This window comes from Cydia splendana, chromosome Z (assembly GCF_910591565.1).
Source record: "Cydia splendana chromosome Z, ilCydSple1.2, whole genome shotgun sequence".
Taxonomy (NCBI): domain Eukaryota; kingdom Metazoa; phylum Arthropoda; class Insecta; order Lepidoptera; family Tortricidae; genus Cydia; species Cydia splendana.
This window is the reverse complement of record NC_085987.1, coordinates 22291734-22313357: the sequence shown is the minus strand read 5'-3', so window position 1 is coordinate 22313357 and position 21624 is coordinate 22291734. Positions and strand designations below refer to the sequence as shown.

General features: G+C 36.1%; 1 protein-coding gene across 2 annotated transcripts in view; it reads left to right on the top strand.

The window, feature by feature from the left end:
* Nucleotides 1-21624, top strand: part of LOC134804704 (diacylglycerol kinase eta) — a 181101-nt gene that overhangs the window by 124353 nt on the left and 35124 nt on the right. The window contains exons 7-12 of one of the 2 annotated variants that reach the window (XM_063777857.1): nt 301-506; nt 7052-7248; nt 17049-17194; nt 18078-18192; nt 18516-18691; nt 20417-20507. In XM_063777857.1, coding sequence (XP_063633927.1) covers nt 301-506; nt 7052-7248; nt 17049-17194; nt 18078-18192; nt 18516-18691; nt 20417-20507 — 931 coding nt within the window. Of the gene's footprint in view, nt 1-300; nt 507-7051; nt 7249-17045; nt 17195-18077; nt 18193-18515; nt 18692-20416; nt 20508-21624 lie in introns of both variants that reach the window. The other variant, XM_063777856.1, reaches the window with a different exon arrangement.

Here is a 21624-nt window from a genome sequence, read left to right as displayed (position 1 = left end):
TGAAATATTGTGTTTTTCGGAACCAATACAAGTGTACTGACAATATTAAAAGGGGTTTCAAAATTTGTCATCAGGCCAATTTGCTTTCTTGGAACGCGAGTCCGACTCGCACTTGGCCGGTTTTTTCTTTATAAGGAAGTTTTCTTCGGTAAAGAGAGAATTGGTAATTCAAATTAATCCGCAAACGAGATAGGATGGTCTAGTTGGGCATTAATATTATTTAATATATAAATCCGCACGTGTGTAAGTTTGAACTCCTCTGTTAAGATAGGTACGGTACTATTCTGTATTTTGTGGCAGGTTGCAAGACTTCAGATGTGTATGGTGCCGCAAAAGCGTCCACGCGGCATGTAAGCCTAGCTGGCGCGCCGCGTGCTCTCTGGGTGCCGCCCGAGCCTCCGTCGTGCCGCCCACCCGGCTACATTCTATTGGTCAAGACGATGCCTGGGTTCCGGATAGGCCTACTAACGCGTCGCCTCTTATTGTCTTTGTGAACTCTCGATCAGGTAAGGCAAGCATTATTCACAACTAAGTAGTGATTAGTAGAGTAGGCCAGTGGTATTGTGCAATCTTTTCGAGAGATGGCGCCATAACCTTTGGCTTACAGTCGAGTAGATGGCGTTAATTTCAATATTTAACAAATTAACACATATCAGTGAAAGAATAAGGATCAAAGTCAAATGGCGTTCTAACAGTTTTAATCTTCTGTCGAAAGATGGCAGTAAATTTACAGTGGCTACATAATTTACTTTGACAATTCGCCTCTATACACGCTGTTCTCTTTGGTAACTAGGTATAAGGGCAAATCAACTTATTGACCGACACAAATCTGTCCACAACTTTTCATTTCATATTATATTTACTGCAATAGGTACATGGTACATACAGGTGTTATATTAAATTAAATTGTAACAACATGGGGCCTGAATAGGGTATATATAGCCAGATAGTCTTAATAACTAAATACTCAAAATTACCATATAAAACATTTAATTGATTAATGTCTAATAAGTACGAATATGCTTTTAGATTTAGTTTTAAAATCGCGCGGGCGCAACATGGATTGCGCGCGATCAGATACGGCGCGTCGCATATCACGATTGAAGTTTTGAAACTGACGTCAATTTCTCTCATTACTTACTACTCTGTATTTTAGCTGAATAAAGCCAAATTTTCGAATAATTTTATCCATTATGCATCAATTTATTCAGATAAAACTGTATCTACGCTAAAATAAAATATGTCGAACGGAAACAAAACTATTTCCCAATATCTCCGCCACGAGCGATTTGACGATGAACCAAGGGCCGCCTCGTCTGATTTAAAATGGGCCCATCGGCATTTTACCTTCAATAATTTTCTGTCTTAATAATGTAGACAAAGGACTCTATCAAACTGAAGTTCCAGGTAAATCGTCTCTCTCCTGCAATATTTTCTTACGTACCTAATATACCTACCTACCTACTACTACTTAATATACTTACCTTACCTTATATACCTACTTATATACGTGCAAGCAAAACGTACGACGTAAGCCATTAGTACTTTAAGAAAATATAGGTACCTAAAGCCAAAAAACTAATTACTTGCCAGACACCTGTTACTGTTAGCTACGCGTAGACAACGAACGGACGAAACCATTAAGAAGTATGTCCAAGCTTTGAATTAGAAACTTCTTACCCAAGAATGTAATTTTACGATGAACACAAAACGAGTTCATACGTGGAGCGTTCATCGCTGGCTTTAGTTCGTAGAAAATAAGGGACGATACTTGGTGATGTCTCTTGAAGATGTACCAATCCCTAATATACCACTAAATCTCAATGCGTTACTCTAGTCTGAAAACACGGATCATTGAGCGGTTTCTACCTCTGCCCCTCATCGAAACTCATCAAGACGTCGCTGCTTCAACAAAAACCTGTATTTCAGAATTATTAACACTTATTTATAAATGACAAGAAGTTACCGTCATGTGAAAGTAATGTTTTATGAGATATAACTGATATTAGCAAAGAGCTATCATATCGTATGACACCGAAAGCATTGTATCAATCAGCTTAAATGTAAGAGACATAATTATTGTTGTTTTTTTTTTTTTGTGATATAACATAAATCTAAAAGATAATGTCGATTCTAACACGGCCGAATATGAACCAGTTAGTATTTAATACGACTTAAGTTCTAGTGACGATAGCAATAATCATATTGATGTTGAGTAATTTGAAGTTGACTGTGATTCTTGGCATAAGGTAAAACCTATACTAGTAACTAACAAAAGGAATGATATAAATAAAGATGGAGTGATTCATAAAAGGTGGATAAGAAACCCTAAATCAAAGAGGACAAACATTTTCAGTATTGACGCAACTGGTTTTGTTCATTGGTTAATCTTCAGATGTTGCTATTAGAAATAACCTAGCTAGAGAGCTACTTAAAGAATATTAAAAGGTTATTGTTGCATAGTAGAAATGGATTGATTCGCGTAGATGGTTTTATCATAACAAATACGGAGTTAGTAATTTTAGGCAGAATTGAAAGCAGAAAATTGTGCTAATTTCCAAGGAATTGATTACATAAAAGATAATAGAGATTTGAATAATAAAACAAATCACGAAAAAATATTCAATAAATGGTGGCTTTACAAAAGAATCCGTATTCAAAAATAATCCTAACTTTGAAGAAAACTCGCAAACCAAAACAGAGAATCGAAAGGTACCTAATCTATAATATTTTACCGACTCAAAATATTGTACCATATTTGTAATTATATTTAAGTACCGATGTCCGAATTTATTTATGTGAATCTTTAATCCTCTCTAGACTCATCTATGCTGATACAGTCATAGGTGGTTGTTTGTTGGCCCAAACCAAAAAGCGAATGCAGCACGTGCAGAATGCTTGTGCCCGATTCTGCTTCCACATACCACAAAGAACTCATGTGACACTTTTCCTCAATAGTAGTGGGTTAATGAAGACGGGGACATGACGAGCACTGCATTTCGCTTGTTTGCTGTGTTAATAAGTAAATAAGTCTGTAAAACTTAAAAAAAAAAAACATTTTGATAATTGTAGTTTGTTACTGAACGCAACCTGTTGAAATAATCCTCTGAAAGAATCCTGTAGAATCTCTCCTGTAATTCTGTCTCCGTTTTTAGGGTTCCGTACCTCAAAAGGAAAAAACGGAACCCTTATAGGATCACTCGTGCGTCTGTCGGTCTGTCTGTCTGTCCGTCTGTCACAGCCCATTTTCTCCAAAAGTACTGGACCAATTAAGTTGAAATTTGGTACACACATGTAAATTCGTGACCCAAAGACGGACATCTTATGTAAACAAATGAATTTTAAACACGGAGGCCACTTTTGGGGGGTAAATGAGAAAATTAAAAAATAATGTTTTTAAACTATGTATATCGTGTTACATATCAAATGAAAGAGCTCATTTTGAGAAGCTCAAATATATATTTTTTGTAATTTTAAAATAAATAGTTTAGAAATTATTTAAGAAAATAGCCAAAAAATGACCATCCCCCCCCCCCCCCCCCCTTTATCTCCGAATCTACTGGGTCTAAAATTTTGAAAAAAATATACAAAATACTTCTTTACCTATAGATGACAGGAAAACCTATTAGAAATATGCAGTCAAGCGTGAGTCGGACTAATTACTTAGTTTTTGATCCGACCCCTACGGGTTTATTAAAGGCAATTCAATCGCGTTTCACATACAAGGTGGTCCAAACCTTGACGTACAAAATTTTTTTTAGATTCGTCACGTCGTGGGCTATCAGAATATACCCCATGTATGTTAGCCGATATTTAGCAGTTTTCGAGGTATGAATTTTTTAACTTTTGTTAAGAAATTCCGGGGTGAAGCTTTGCTTTGCTTTTATGCCTACTAGGTAATTATTGTTGGTGGTATTTGCACTGATAACACGAAATAGCGATGGGGAAGTGACCCCATAAAATAACAGTAGGTATTGGAGCAGGTAAAAATTAACCCTTTGTAGATAACAACCCGTCGCGACGCGGGTCCAGTTAAGATAATGAATAAGTTAAGCAAACTGATGCTTGGTCAATCACATGGCACAATATTAATTTCTCGTGGTAATTTCTGTTTGATTAACGTTAGGAATAACAAGAGGATTTTATTTAATGAATTACTAATTTGGAAACTTTCCACCTCAGTTCCTTTGACCGGCGACTCTGTCAAATTAGACTATTAAGTATCACTATTTTACCTTTTTAAAAACTTAGGGTATAGCAGTTTCTACAATAACCATAAGTCCTTGAAATTGCTTGTATTTTTTATTTATTTAGGTAAGCGCAATGTCTAAGCTTGACATGCTTGAACGTAAAATTTTGTCGTTTCCTTTTTTTTCCATCTCACAACAGCCAAGTGAAGTTGCTGGTTTTTTTAGCAACTGCGCCGTTTGTCAAGGATTATGTTACAAAAAGAAACATTCAAAAAACTTCAAGTTTTTTTTTCATAAATTAATTGCTTCATCCCGGAATTTCTTAACAAAAGTTAAAACTTTAAAAAATCATAACTAGAAAACTATGAAAAATCGGCTGACGTACATGGGGTATATTCTGATATCCCACGACGTGAGGAATCTAAAAAAATTTGGATGTCAATAAAAAACAATGTTAAAAGTTGGGTAATGTACGGAACCCTTGGAACGCGAGTCCGACTCGCACTTGGCCGGTTTTTAATTTGCTCGGCGCAATGTGTTCTGATAAAGTATAGGGATTTAAGTGTTAAAAACCTCTGATTATTGAAACCCGTCGTGCTCCTTGGCATTGTAAAAACTTTAACGACCCAGTATCTAATCTAATAACTAAGTTGCAATTTTCTCAACGTCATGTCAGGGTTGCTAGTCGCCTTGCTTATCCACAATACGAGTTTCAGGTACTCTGCCACGAAGTGCTGGAACAATATACCATACCACCACCTTATAAAATTTTATTTGTATAGCTATAATGCGTTTTTTGGAAGGGTTTCCACGGAAGACTAGCGTCAAGGTATTCAAAAGGTGCCTTGACACCAAGCTGAGTGGAAACCTTTCCAGTGAGGTTTTTATGTTTTTATTATGACATGTTTTTGTTAAATTTCCGTTAGAAAGAAAGAAAGAAAGAAAATACATTTATTTACGTCAACCAACCAGTTAAATTACATACATAGACACATAAGACGTTAAATAGGACCCCCACTCAGCGTAATGCTGCGACGGAAAACCACAGCGCTGATTTTCGGTGGGGACCTAACTTATCAATCACTAACTTAAAACTAATAAGGAGATAAATAAATTGACAACACATACAGGAAAAAATAAATATAACTGTAACTAAAACATAACATATTTAAGGTAGGCTCTTAAATGCGCCATAAAACATAACAAAAACATGAGGATATAGTAAGAAAAAGTTAAGAGTAAAGAAGAAGTTAAATGTTTAAATTGGCCTAGTGCGAGAAAGAAAGAAATAAGGGTAATGAATGGTATTAATAATGTTGCCGCTAAATGTCCTGGGTGTTAGATAATAGGATATTAGCGTCCTGAATAAATTTTATTAAAATTTTCTATGGGACGATTATCCTTTGCGCCTACATTTATTAAATTTGCCGCCTTTTTCTATTGACGGACTTGGCTTGACCGAATATATTCTATTCGATTCTATCTCTATCTAATCAGTAATGGACAAAAAAGTGTGTGTGTGTCAGATCCGACGCACGACCGGAGTTTACTAGCTGGACTGGAGTTTGGACTTGGCGAAATGTAGCCTGTTTTTCTTTTTTGTCAGAGGTGGAGGTAATCCTCATCGGATACTGCCGGCCCGTGTAACTTGTGAAATGTGAGATTTTATTTTACTCCCATAAATGCAACGCACGACTGGAGTTTACTCCTTACGAACGATTATAAAATACATTATAAAATTTGAGATCAAAACTCCGCAAAGCGTCAGTTGTTATTTGTTGACATTGAATAAATAAAGTGTTTCCAATGTAGCCGTTGCTAGGGGAAGCGCAAGATAAGCTGTTGCGTACGAAACAGAACGTAGCCCATAAATTTTCATACCCTGATCACGAATTACTAAGTCCATACTGATAGGGTTCAGATGCGACACAGAAATTCACTGAAATCATATAGACTAAAATACCAAAAAATGCTAAATTCATACGTATATTTCTGATACAAAAGCTAGACTTCCTTCGCCTCCAAAGCCTTCGGCAAGGATCACTTATTTGTTGTGAACTTCTGGTGAAGCAGCAGTTGTAGGTATCTTCGTAGTTATCAGTAAAGCTCTTGCTATCGATGTCCTCAATATTTTCATAGAAATCTGTTAATGCTATTCGCCTAAAGCAATGTTGACGATATTTTTCCTATCAGTTTTATTAAGTAATAAGGAATGTTTTAAGAAAACGCCATAATTTTGTTTAATAAGGTGTTTGCAGTAATCTTCTCCTTATCCAAAATAACAGTCACAAAACTCGTTCTCAATACTATCTACTTGACAATAGTTGCCATAATCTTTCTCTTTCACTTCATATGATGTATTTGAATTCTTTAATTTTATTTGTTCTTCATCGATCTTGCTTAAATGCTTGCAAAACTTTTCATAAGCTAGTGTTAAATTCAGTTTCCTCACAATAATAAAGTTGTTCGTGTTATTGCCTCTAAGTACTTATGTAACACGTCAGTTCGAAAGGGCTCCACTCTCCGCGCCTTTTACAACATGTGTTAGCACTGACGTATTTTTTTATAATTTCATCGTTTAACAGTTCGAGCATAGAGTTTTCAACATTTGATGTTGATTTCCTTTCCTCTGCGACGGCAGAACACCCACTGACAGCGCCTTACGTCTCGACTCTAATAAACATTTCGCCTATCACAACTACTTTATGACACGCGCGTCGCCGTTCAGTTTGCAATCTCTTTGCTTTTAGCGTTATAAGCAGTTAAAACACATGTTTGGTCTGGGAGTTGATGCCTAAATGAATGTTAATAATATTGGATGATACTGATTTGTGGTTATTATTAGTATTACTGATTAACAGGGGACAACCAGGGAGTCAAGTTTCTCCGTCGTTTCAAACAACTACTGAACCCAGCGCAAGTGTTCGAGCTGAGCGGCGCCGGCCCGAGACTCGGCCTGCGACTGTTCCGACACTTCGCGCCGCTGCGGGTTCTCGTGTGCTCCGGTGACGGCTCCGTGGGCTGGGTGCTTCAGGAGATAGACAAACTTGATATGCATGTAAGCTTATTGAAGTTTAATAAAGAATATGTATAAAGTTTATAGTGCTCGGATTGGAAACGTATCACTATAAAAATGAGTTCATATTGAGATAGTGCTCAATACCAACTATAGAGGCTGAATATAGGTACCTACGTAGGTTTCTGGTAAACATCCACATGTCGACTAGATTACCTACTGCTTCAATTTTTCAAAGTTGCAATTTGTGATGAAAGCAAGCTTTGTCGCAAATAAGGCAGAGACTTTTTTCTTGATGCAACAAAAAGTCCTCTCCTTTAGAAGAAAATCACAGTCGGGTAGTTATAACAGAAAACAATTAAAAGTTGCCGCTGCAGACCTTGTGGGCAGATAACTGTTACTTATCAAAACTCCTACGGCTTATTTTACGAGCATGTTGATCATGACTATCATAAATAATCTAAATTTTGTTATCGAACGTCTCGTCCAGTTGCTTATATTTTTGCTTCAATGCCCCATGAATTGCTTCCACAACCCACAAACTTTTGTGACATACCGGGATTCATTGGCTTCTGTACAGGTCAGCTGTTTCCGATTTCCTTTGAGAGCGGGCATCATTACGCGGTTACCTTCCGATTCTAAAAAACCTACAACGTCCCGAAAGCCTCTGTCTAGTACGAATATATCGCCGGGCTTAATGAGATTTTTCAAACTGGGTATGACTTTTCGCATAATGCTTGCATCGTTCTCTGTGCCATGGAAAGGCCCTAGCATATCTATAACGAAACCATCCGTTGTACAAATTGTGAAGGGCTTGCATAAATGAGTTTTCTTCTGGCCGGAGTATGATTTTCGTTGATACTCATTGTTGCTACTTTTTTGGTGTTACACATACGTACCATCACACATCACACATCTCACATGAGTATCAAAACATTCTCCACATTAAAAAGCTTTTTAGCTAGCTCCGATGTGTGATTGTCAATAAGCCACTGGCGACTAAATGCATTGACACCAAGTTGAAATCGACGAACATCTCTTTCAAAGCAGTGAATAACATTCGACACATATTCCGACACAACTTGGTATCTTGAAAGTTGAAGTAAGGAGCCGATTAATCTGTTACTATTGCCAGTACGTAGTTTGATCAAAAAAATCACAATAGCTTGCATAGTGTCACGATGATGTTTTAAAGAAGAGTCGCATATTGAAGAGTTTAGTTCACTTTGAATAATATAAAAAAATTCCCAAGTAAACCCAGTCAAAACAGTGAAATGCTCTTCAGAGATAGATTTATTGATTATTTTCTCAATTAAAGGCAGCTGTGTTTCAGTGAATAAACAACCAAACAGCTCTGTTATCTCTTTCACGTTTACAGTGGCTGTGGTTGAGTAGACTACGATCAGTTTTAAATCATCTTCATAGAATAGGCTAGATGACAAATTTTCATTTATGGTATCAATCAATCAGGTTTGTTTTTAGGATCAAATGTCTATATGGGAACCATTGCATTAAAGCAATACAAAAGTCAGAAATTATAGTCAAAGTCCGACAGTCGTACTTCACTCGCGAAACACCCCTAACAAATCGCTATGTGAACGTAATGTCAAGGTCACTGAGACCGCATCTTGAAGTTTGAATAAAACAAGAAAATTGCATTTTTGTCGGTGAAATATTGCGTTTATGTATATAGTTGCTATTCAATCTTTTTTGGGATAAAATTTGAAGAATCGAATGGTATCCTTACTTATTTCGTTTTTGAAAGTTAAAAAAAAACATAAATTTTGAAACTTTCAGGTGCTGTATTTTTGTATTATTTCCATTTCTTTTTTTAATATCCACAATATTGTCATAAATTGCTCATTTGCTATCTATTTTAATAGATTTTGTTATAAAATTCAACATGTGTCATCATCCCTATTGACCATTAATCAAATGTGATGAACAGCATCTATTTTCCGTTGGAATATAAATATTCCTTTTAGTGTAAGCCTGGAGTCTTGCCTTTTTTGGTACTGTTTGTAAGTTCGATGTAGAAAGACAAATAAAGAAGTACCTGTGAGTAGACACCGTCCGTTGAAGTGGTAACTCTATATTTTCAACTGGGTTTTTACAAGTAACATTAAACTCGACAACTTCATCTTCACGGTTTGTACTCGTATCACTACTCAACTGTTGATTGTTTGGTATTAGTTTAATGCGATAGGCTTTCGAGCGGCACGATGAACATACACTGTCACCAATATGAAAAGTCTGTTGTAAGGAATCCGAAAATAATTGTATATCAATAGGAGATATTAAAGTTTTATTTTGCCTTTAATTTTACAAAATTGTTTCTTACAGTTACTGCAATTCCGATCATGTATGTTGCAACTAGATCCGTTGGAGGCCGACATACTTAAAAGCGATCTAGTGTAATAACACTTATGTTTTGTAAATCTCTTACTTGCAATTATGTATCTTATCAAGTTATCAATTCTCTATGAACTATATCTAATGTCAGTATTATAACGATGCACTACAGAACTTGCACTTAAAAATTGTCAGTTTTGTAGAATAATTGGCCCGCACAAGAACTACAATACAAATCACTTAAAGTTATTGTATACGCCTCTTCATTATTTATACCGCATTGTGGGCACTTTCTTAAAAGTGCGATGTCTTCTTCCTCCACAAGTAATTCTTCTTCCGGTAGTGCGTCACGAAACAAATCGACCTGCATATTTTTCAGAAGGTCAACTTGTCCAAATATATTGAATTTGATCATATCCAACTGAAAAATAACATTTATTAAGTCTAATATTCTCATAAGATATATGTTATTACAAAAATACAAATGATATACTTACTTTATTTGTAAGGGACTGCTGACTCTTATTTTCCAAGTATGTCAGTGTCAATTTTGATAATCTTTCCAAAATTACATCATACGTTATTTTGTACAACGTCGGAACACGTTTCAGGAACAATTTCTTTATAATTTTATTTTTAATAATGAAAACATCTGTATCGACCGCCGAAAACATTTTTCCCATTCCCGCCATTTTTAACAAGCATTTATTAGGTCGACCTGTATGTAACTAACATGTAATGGAAACTAAAGTAACTAATTTAACCATCTTACAAGGATCGTAGCGTCATGAAAATTGGCAGCTGTATGTAGTTCTGATGACAATACAATAATATGGTACTGTCGAACTGATCTGATGATGGAGACAGGAGGTGGCCATAGGAACTCCGTGATGAAACAACGCAACCTAATTGTGTTAGGGGTTTTTAGAATTGTCTCGATGAGTATTAGTTGTCTGTCGTAAGAAAAGTACAGTCAGCGATAAAAGCTTGTACCAAAAATGTAATTTTTGCTTAAAACTTATTTCTTTTTAAAAACCGTGCATGTAAACCATACAGACGCAATCCAATATTTAAAAAGTAAAATTCCGTCTGCCATGTTGAAGGTGCGTTCCAACTTTCAAAAAGTAATTAACCACTCGCCGGGTTAGGGGTGCATTCCAATACCTATTCAAAAATTAAGACCTCGATCTATGTATCCGAATACATAGTAAGGGTTATATACTTGGTCAAGCAGATCTTGTCAGTAGAAAAAGGCGACAAATTTGAAAAATGTAGGCGCGACGGGATATCGTCTCATAGAAAATTTGAATGTCGCGCCTTTTTCTACTGACAAGATTTGCTTGACTATCTATAATATATAAATAACTTATTTTGACATTGTTGATCCAAACCAATATTTTTGATAAAAATATATATAATAGAGTATAAAAATGCGGATATTATATGAAAATATGGTAGGTGTCGCTAACTCATATGTATTTAAAAAAATGTTAAAACTTTAAAAAAAATTATGTACCTAAAAAAAGGCAGGAAGTTATTTTTTTTTAATTTGATGTATCCCTAATATATCTATAAAATATCCAAAGAACAAGTCAATCGGATACGTGGTTTTAAAAAACTATTTTTTTTTTCGCAAACGGTAATCATTTACGGCATAATATTCACCAAAAGTATATGTAATAATAAAACGAATAATCGTGCATAACAATATCTCAAATTCAGCCAGGGGCGATTTTACTATGGCGGTCCGGCCAGACCCTTTATTAGTAGATTGTACAACAAGGGCATAAAAATGGATATTTATGCCTGAGTTATGCACTCTGCTTTTCACTTCGATTACGAATTCGCGAGGAGAATTTCAGTCGTGAGCAAATAAAACAATGACATTACATAGGTTTATAAAAGAGTATTTAATTAAAATTTAAAGTAATATTGGTACTCGTACTATTAGAAACATTAAAAGCAATAGTTTTTCTTGACATATTGACAGTGTTTATTTGTGCTTAAAGAACTTTATTTTGTCAAAAGAAATTTTACATTTCACTTCATGAGAATACATGCTAAAATAAAAGTAAATCAGTGAGCATCGCAAGTTATACAAAATAGGGATGTTGCGAACATCCGCATCCGCATCCGCAACCGCGGAACATCCGCATTATTTTCAACATCCGCATCTGCATCCGCATCCGCATAAAATCGATGCGGAGCTTATGCGGATGCGGATGTCGACCAAGTCGGTACAGGAACGTCTTAGCGGCGGCCTAAGTGCTAGGTAATTTCGTCATTACCTATAACGAAATCGTCTAGATCCAGAAAAGTCGGCCAAGTTACTGTTTATTAAATATAACGCACCTATATTCTTGCTCAAATACCTACTTAACGTTTCGTTTTTTTAAATAAATAATACTAAAAATTTAATATTTGACGTTTTCTAAGTACCTAATCTTGACATCCGCATCCGCGGATATGAGCCTTTAAATATCCGCATCCGCATCCGCGGATGTCAAAAAATCTGCATCCGCAACATTCCTAATACAAAACAAACAAAAACAATAACAAATTAAATTAATTTTGTAGTAGGTAGCATTAGAAAAGTCCAGAAACTAACACGTAAAATGCAGAACAAGTTCATTTTAAAGAATAATTAATACAGTACATGTTAAAAATCTTAATCATCTATGTAAGTTAAGTTCAAAATAGTAAACATGTTGCCATGCAAATCATGCAATACAATGGTATCCCGTTCATCGATAATAATTTTTTAATATACAGTTGCTCAAAAAGTGCTATTTTACGTAGCTGTTTAGCGTGTGGAAAGTTGGTTTTCGCGAACTAGTGCTTTTCACTTTTCCATTTTTTTTTAATTTATACTTGATCCAATTCACGACTACTTATTAATGAGTGTTAATATTAGTTTCCTTTAAACGTTGTAATCAACATAAAAACCTACTGTTAATGTAAGAATATGAAAAATATACATATTTCATATTTTATTAAATACTTACTTCTTCATCATTATAACACGTTTATTTTTTAATATTGAATATTGAAAAACCGTTCTTAATAAGTTGTCTGAATGTAACGGAATAGCTGCCTAAACGTCTGTCAAAGAAGATGCGTTTTTCTTACTACTTAAGTTTCCAAAAGCAACTTTTGATATTGTATTTATAAGTACGAGTATACGATACACAAATAATCATAAATAACGATACTTAGGCGTAGGGATGTGACGACCCCATCGCCCGCTGGTTTTACCAGTGCAATCAGTCAACGCAGGGCAGCTTGTGGCGAGCTGTTGGGGATTAGCGACCTCACGTACCCGAGTGCTCCTGGAGAGTTCTGTTACCCGCAAGGAGGGTGGGTGGGACAGGATTCTCTGCCTCTGGCTTGCCTTAGCCGGCCGGCCAGAGTGGAGTCGTTAGAGCTATAAGCTCCAGGGGTGGAAGTGAAATATGCATAAGACGCGAGTTGGCACAGTGGCTGTTACAACCACTGGGTAGAAAGCGGCGCACACCTCTCGACACCCCTGAGCCGCTCACACCGGTGTTGCCCTTGAGCCATCCTAGATGTCGCTTTTTGTGGGGGCCCATCTTGTGAGGGCGAGTCACCGTCTGCCGGAAATAAAATTGCATACCGTTTTATTAGGCAGGCCTCCGGTTTTTTACCCCATAGCTCAGTTCTTAGTCCATCGCTTTCACCCAATAACCTAGTTCATTTTAGATTCCATCAACTCTTAATAGTCCTTACACCCTGGCGGGTGCTGCCTCTGCGTGCGTCCCATGGCACGGGCAAGGGCAGCCTCCGCTCGGTGTACCCCTTACATTTCATTAAAGTGTCAAAAGGGCATCTACGTGTTGGCTTCGGCTCCGCGCACGCCTCCCAAAGGTCCGGAACACCATTGTTCCGTGATGGGAAAGACATACAATGTTATAAAATAAGAAATAAGATCAAAAATAAATAAAGGAAATACAATGTTTGATATTTACAATTGTTTATATCTTATAGAACATGCATTTGAAAAAAAAACTTTCATTGAAGTGGGTTCAATAGTTGAATAAAAGCTAAAAATAAAAACACCTCTTCATAATGTCAAAAATTTTCACTGCTAAAGATCGAACTTACAACGACTTTGTTTTCCAATCTTAAGTTTTCAAAAATTTGCTTATAGAATGAGTGACTGCCGTATTCGAACTTCAAGATATTCACAAGAGACGACACGTAGGTACTAGATCCATTCTACGTTATTCATTACGTTATAGTTTAGATTTCAACTAGTTCTCTTTTGCAGCTCAATTCGGGCAACCAGTGTCACTTTTACGTCAGATAGTGTTAGATATCTATTAGATGTGAATTGGATCTCTAAGTCATATGTTGTGGAAATCGTTCAAGAGTATCTCCAGAATTGCATAAATGTCAAATTTGACAGGTTAGATCTTAAACATATCGTTATCGTATCTTGGTGACGTCTAAAAGATATCTAGTAGATGTCTATTTCTAAATCCGAATCGGGCCCTGAGTTTGAAATTGATTTAACAGCGCCAGACATTTCTGAGATGGCTGCAATTGCAAATGAGAGTGCTTTGCCTGAAAAATCTAAATATATAGTAAGTTTAGAATTCCTTACTTGTTTTTTTTCTTATTTTTTCGCAACTGTATTAAAAAACGTCGTTCGATACACGTGCGGAAATGTCATTCTTCACTCGTCCCGAGTCTTGCCACTCGCCTACGGATTTGAGAGGATGGTACGTTACGATTATGAAATGAGGATGTTTAAAAATAGTACATTACTGCAGACGCCGGGAAAGAAGGGCTTGCTGGGTGAGTAGGTATAGACGGCCGACCGTAGGGAGGCCGAATAGTGATACGAAGCTGGCAAGACCTTATCACGGCTAGGCATGTAAGTATAGTGCTTTTCTCAAACGTATGCAATGGAATAAAAAATACATTTCTCAAAAAAACAAATTTATCACGAAGCTCAGCTACAACTGACGGGATTTCAGTGTCGCATAGTTCGTACGGACGAGTAAGTTGTGAAAGACTTAGGCTACGTCCTACGTACCTAAGCAATTCAAAATAATAAAAATCAGTAATTGTTGATTTGCTAGAACATAAATAAACAAGTTTAATATCGCGGTAACCGAAGACACAGTTAAAAAATCAATATTTATGCATAGTCTGTCAACTAACTTTTTAACATAGTCTTTTATGTGTGTTTATGTCTTGCTTAAGCTGTAGGTCCTGTCGTCTTAAGCATTGAGTACATCGCCCACAATGTCGAGAGTTTTTTGGTTCTTGTCAGTTCCATAAAGTAAGCCAGAAATACATTCTATGAGAAACCGTGGGCATTTTTGTCAGTCTTCCAGCTTATAGAATTTTGATATGTATTCATGTATTTCTCCTTCGACTTTGGCGGCAACAAGTTATTAATTGCTAATTCTGCCTCCGCCCTCAATCCCGGCAGAGTACAATCTGTTATCATCGGAACTCATTTTGAAAATTTATTTATAAATATCAACCACAAAAGTTTTTTAATTTTCCTTCCAATCTCGCCATAATATATTTTTCAGAAAATTTTATATATTGTCTATGGTCTCTGGTGACTTACGTATAGACAAAATTTTAAATTTATTCATCAACACATTGCATCATACAGATTCGTATTCTTAATATCAGTACGTTCGTGTATAACAGGCCTTAACGCGGATATTTTTGGTCCGATAACCATTCAGTCAGTAAAATATTTAAAAAAAAAACTGCTGTTTACGACGCCATGTTTACGTTAAAATTAAAAAAAAATTACTTCCCGGCCTAGGCCACAGAATAACTAATAGTACTACCATACAGAAAATTCACTCCTTCACAAAAGTCAAATTTGGGTATAAAATTATACCTATACTCGCCGCCTGCAACAAAATTGAAACTTATAACCGCACACGAACCGTGAATCTTCTTTACGCGAGCCCCACGTGACACGACTATCGTGCGAGCCGAGCGGCAGCCCACTGCCATACGCCTTCAATTTTGTATGAAATTCCTTTAGTTGCTCCGCCCGAAATGTGATACTTCGAAGCCTGTTATAACGCACGTAGCGACGACATTTCATTGCATGTTTGAGAAAACTAGAAAAGAGTATTTAATTGGTATAAAATTGATATAATTGGAAATAATCAGAGAAATACCCCTGGGGGCCGATTTTTGAAATTCGACCACTCGATTTCGTGTATTTCTTTCTTATAATATCTCCACTACTAGGCATTTAAATTCTACTAATAGAATTGAAAACGAGTGGTCAATACCACGAGATACCCAATTTCGATCGCTCGTTTTTCAAAAATTAGCATTCCACCGATTTTCATTTGACGAAATCGAGCGATCGAAATTCAAAAATCGCCCCCCTGGCATGTTGATGGTGTTCATATGAGAGGATGGTACGTTATGATTATGAAATGAGGATATTTGTAAAAGAGTATTTAATTAAAATATAAAGTAAAATTGGCACAATTGGTAATACCTATTAAAAGAAATCGTATTTCCTGGCATATTGACGGTGTTTATTTCAGAGGATAGTACGTTATGATTACGGAATGAGGATGTTCCCGATCTAACGGGATTGTCATCATGTGGCGGGTTGTGATTGAAAATATCCATCATTGTTAACACCCGATGGACCCGGCTGCGGCTCATTCGGGATCAAATGAATATATTCTGTAATAGTCTGTTATATTTGTTTTATTTTGCATGCACGGACTCTTCTATGTAGCCTTCGGCTACCTGGCCCGACTTCCTTCCGCCATGGCGTTTTATAGTTGTTAGGTTTGCTCCCGAGTCTGGTAACAGAGTGGCCGAAGTTAGTCTACGAGTAAAACAGTAGCCAGTGTAATGTTCTGGATTATCGAATTTTAAGAAAAGCTCAATTTCTATAAACTCGTAATGACGTAACTAAAAACCACCTAAAACATATACAGGGTGAAACATTTCTAGAGACTGAGCTGAAAGGATAGTGTTATCTAAGTGACCTATAATCGAGTTATTATAACCGTAAAGCTGGATTAAAATTTACATTTTAAATTGTACATGTCATTAACTTGACTTTAAATTCGATGCTCGCATCTACTTGCTAGGGTTGAAACATGCCGATTTTTGCACTGATATTTAACAAACCGTATCTCATAAACGATTAGAAATATTAACATGATTAATAAGTGAAAAATAAAGTAGGTAGCCTAAACAATTCCTCGTTTGCACAAAAGTTCTTCGTTCTGTTCCACCCGTTCCACCCGATATACACGCTTTTATTAAAAAAAAAAGATAACTATTATTAAAATTAAACTCATAGTTTTTATTGATTTGATGGAGACATTATTTATAATTTATGGCATTGTTTATGCAGTAATGATCTTATGCTATATATCTCCTTGTAATATGGTGTGCTTCTAATGTTTTAGATAAACAGTTTGAACAATTAATGCACGTTTTGAATGATTAAGCAGCGTCAAGTTCAGACCGCAGTGCTCCCCCTGGGCACCGGGAACGACCTGGCGCGCGTTTTGGGCTGGGGCGCATCTTGCGATGACGCCGCTAACCTTCAGCAGCTGCTGGAGCGCTACGAACGCGCCTCTACGAAAATGCTCGACAGGTAACATCTTTTTTTATACCTAATTGATTATTTACGGGCACGCCCCGCCCTGAACGGAGTTGAAATCGTGACTCCGGAATACAAGTCCGCCGCTCTACCAACTGAGCTACCGAGTCCTTACCCATACCTATGACAGCGCGATATTTATTTATGTACGATATGATGATAGATCGGCCTGTTAGATTTGAGAAACTTTTATGAATAATAGTCGATATTAAGGACTTTGATTTGTGTTCCTGAAGTTTGTGCGACATTTTTTTTTAGTCTTGGAATCCTTATTTCTAACTTACTTCAACAACATAGGTTTTTAGTAGGGTGAACTTAAAACGTCTGTATAGGGACCGTGCGCGTTAGAGGGTCTGCCATCTTATGGCCTGAATCTGAAACATATGTGCACATGTACATTGCCAAAGCAAGTGCTAACCGTTCTCGTCAGTACGTTTCCTTGTGCATAGTAGCTTCTGCCATCTTGTGGGCTACATCGGAAGCATAAACGACACATTTACGCCTCGCGCCAAAAATATGACGGCTCCTATGCTGCCCCCTACAGTTCATGCACGGGGCCTATAGTAAAAATACTAAATTACTAAAAAATAATATCTACACAACAGGTTGATCTTATTTGTTATCGATATCCTATTTATTGTACATTACTAGGTCATGTAGGTGTAGGTACCTACATACATAACTCCAGCATATATATCAACCTTTACCTATGGAACGTCACAATTCGAAACCTTGTTGCGTTAGTAGCACCGTAAAGAATCACTTGTTGTGCAATGACTAGAATCTGAAAATGTTCGTGTCGCCTTTCTTTCCGACAATATGCGTTTTTGAGTCACATATAAATCCTATACAATATTGGTACCTATATTTGCACCAGGTGGTCAATAATGACATTCGAACGCGCTGTGTCTGCACCGCCGCCGCCTCCTCCTGAACCACCGGACATCGTGGCGGAAAGTTCGTTGCTGAATAGCCTCCATGAAATCATGCAGGTACGAACGAAATACTTAAGTACGTGAAACTGAATCAATATTGTGAATCTGTAATTTAACTTTATAAAAGGCTTTATCTTATCAGTCTTATAACTTCTGATGTTATTAAATAGTATATCGATTCCCATAGATTTGTAAAAAAAATCTCATATGGATATGTTTGCCATTGTACTTTCAATTATATATTTGCTGTAACTTGTTCTTGTTTCGTACAATAAAGTGTTTATTACATACCTAGTACACCTACTTACTAAACCCTTTATGCGTAGGTAAGTATCATTTTCTAGTTATGATTTTTTTAAACGGGGATGTTATTGTGCTAGGCGGGTGAATTGAATATGTCCGCCAGTTGTGCGTTGCGGTCGGGTTGCGCACAGCTGGCATCAGTCGGCGAGCGCGCGGGCGGTGCAGCGGCGCGCGCCGCACATCGTCTGCGCCGCGCCGTGTCGCTGCTGCTACACGCCAGGACACATCTCGCGCACGACCATGCACGTTGCCGGTACGTCTTTGTTCGTTTTCACTAAAATATTTGACGACTCCATTATGGAGTGTTAACAGCATATTTAAATCTAAATAAGAATTTCATAGAACGAAGTCGATTGAGACCCCTTCGGAAAAACCGTTTCAATTTTTTTAAACTAAAAATGAGAAATCCATAATTTGTGATCAGCAAGGCAAGCTTCGTGAAGTGGACACAAATACAAATCATTCGTTACCTACCAACAAATGATGTACTTACCTAACCCGCAACCGGCTTTGTCAATCTTAATTTTAACCACTAAATTAAACTAAAGGTATGTACAACATTTTTAGGTATATTATAATACCTCGGACCATAGTCGACTCCAACGTCTGTATAGGTAATATGTAATGTATAATAATTTGTTGGCCGAAGACTAGATTCTGTTAGGTTCCTATCAAATCGAGTAGAGTTACCTCTATTACATTTGATTTGATTAGATTAGATGTCCTCTAATTGTCCCGTATCAGTGTAGTGTTTTATAAAACGTAAAAAAATTAATTCAAATATGAAAGGGTCAACTTCACCAAACGAGCATTTTTATCTAGAATTTCCATGGAATTTTGAAATATTAATTTAATATATAAAATGTAATGTGATAATATGTAGAAAAATAAATAAAGCCAATATTACTTTCAGGGTACACATATTCGTGAAATTATGAAAGATATTTTAGTTTGAAATTTGGATACGAGCACGGGAATTTTTCTGTCCATTGGAATTGGATTTTGCTGGCACGGGAATTGGTTTTCTAAGAATTATTTCTATTTAAACTATGTTTTATTATTAATCAAAAGTAAAATAATAAACTTATAGGATTATTAAGGACTTGTTTCACATTTGAGATCTATTGCAAGTTTTTAAAGCATCATACAAAATAAAATTGGTGATTCAAAAACCTAGCTAATGAAGTTAAGGATCTTTCTGAATTAAATAAGAATAAATGTTATTCTTTAGTTTGATTATTATTAATGATTAATAGCCATCATCTGAGTGTAAGAAACATTGTTGTAGTTGATTTAAATTGTATATAATGGAATATCGTATGAACATTTGGACAGCCTTTATGTAAGTTTGTTTAAAAGTGGTCTATTACTATTATTTATTAATAACATATATTGTTTTGGTTATGAGTCTGAGTATTAGAATCGTGAGCTCTAAGGATATAATTTATTAGCATTCGTGGGTTCATAGCGAACTTATAAGAAAGTGATATTTAATATGTATTCATTACAATTCGTATAATATATGGCCCAGTTGTAATTGTTCTACGATATATGACCTAAATAACGCTGAAAGACATATAACGTCGATATTAATAGCGTTTAATTAGTAAAATAAATGGTGATTTCAAATTCCCGTGCCTAGAAAACGAGGCATGAGAATTGGATTTCGTAAGAAATAAAATCGTCTTAAATACTATTCGCATTTTACAGAAATTCTACTTTATCCTCAATATAAAGATAGACAAGGGCTTTATCAAACGAGTGTTCGATAACGAATAAATATTAAAAATATGTATATAAATTATTGTGGCCATCGAAATTTGATAAAAATTGTCGCCCTACCGGTTTTTATAGTTCTGTCGTAAATTTCTAGAAACTTCAAGGATTTGTCATAATTGTACCTATAGGTATTATCTGTTAGGAGACACATTTGAATTGAATTCAAACATACCGTTGATGTACAAAATGCCTGCTTTAGGTTTTGGGAGCCTGGAGATACAACAAGCGACAGTGAAAGCGAGGCAGCTGCGCCAGTCGCTGAAAAAGGGAGCAATGAAAAGACAGAAAAAGTAAGTATAACATTTCAGTTTGTATTATTTAACCAAACATTGAATCTATGGATTTTGTCGAATTGTGATATACTCGTAAGCCGCAATGCACAGAAGAAGGTTCAGAATAGGGTACCTCCAGTAGTAACCCATTAATTAGTAACATATGGTTACTAACATGGTTACTAACCAAAAGCCCTTAGCTTCACAATAAATAATAGTACCTACCTATTACGTACAGAAGGCTCTCTGTACAAATAACCCCTGTATACTGAACGTGTCTAATCGTAGCCATCTCTTTCTATCGCTTGCAACGTGCTCTATCGAAAGCCATGCCCCACGACTGTCTCCAGCGAGCATACAATTAATGTAGGTACATTCATTAAATATCCGCTGGAGCTGGGAATATGAGTACTAATGGGCGGACGACGGATGTAATATACGTCAAAATCATGTCAAACGATATACGTAATATGGATATGACTAAAATTGGTTTAAATAAGACAACATGGTTGCAAAATAGCTATATAATGTTATTAATGTAGTAAATAATCATAATCTTCTCTATATTACATATTTTCAGTCCGTTCCTTTTATAGTTCACTATCCACTTATATAGTGAAAATGACCTCTCTACATCTACAGATGTAAGAGGTGCGTATTCGTAAAGTGATACTGCACCATTATCACCATCACTCAAATTTCTTATAAAATCGTAATCTGGAATTCTGTCTATAACTGACTCTATTTTATTATAAAAAGATGTCAACATCATACAAAGTCTTACATTCATCATCTAGTAACTGGATGGCTTCACATATTTTTAAGCCGCGTTTTTCTAATAACGTTATGTTTCTCGTTATTATTTCAAAATTTTGTTTGATAAATAGTAAATTGGTTTTTAAATTTTCGTCTTGCATAAGTTGCTTTACTTTACGTATCGATAGTGCCTCATTGCTGTTGAAACTACTTATCACAGTCACAAAAGTCGCAAAGTAAAAAGACGCTTCTAACCACGTGCCCCATCTTGTGACCACTGGCTTAGGTGGTAATGGCAATTTTGGATATTTTTCTTTAAGAATTTTTACTCTCCTTGAGCATTTCAAAAATATTTTCTTGACGTTTGAAATAAGCATAT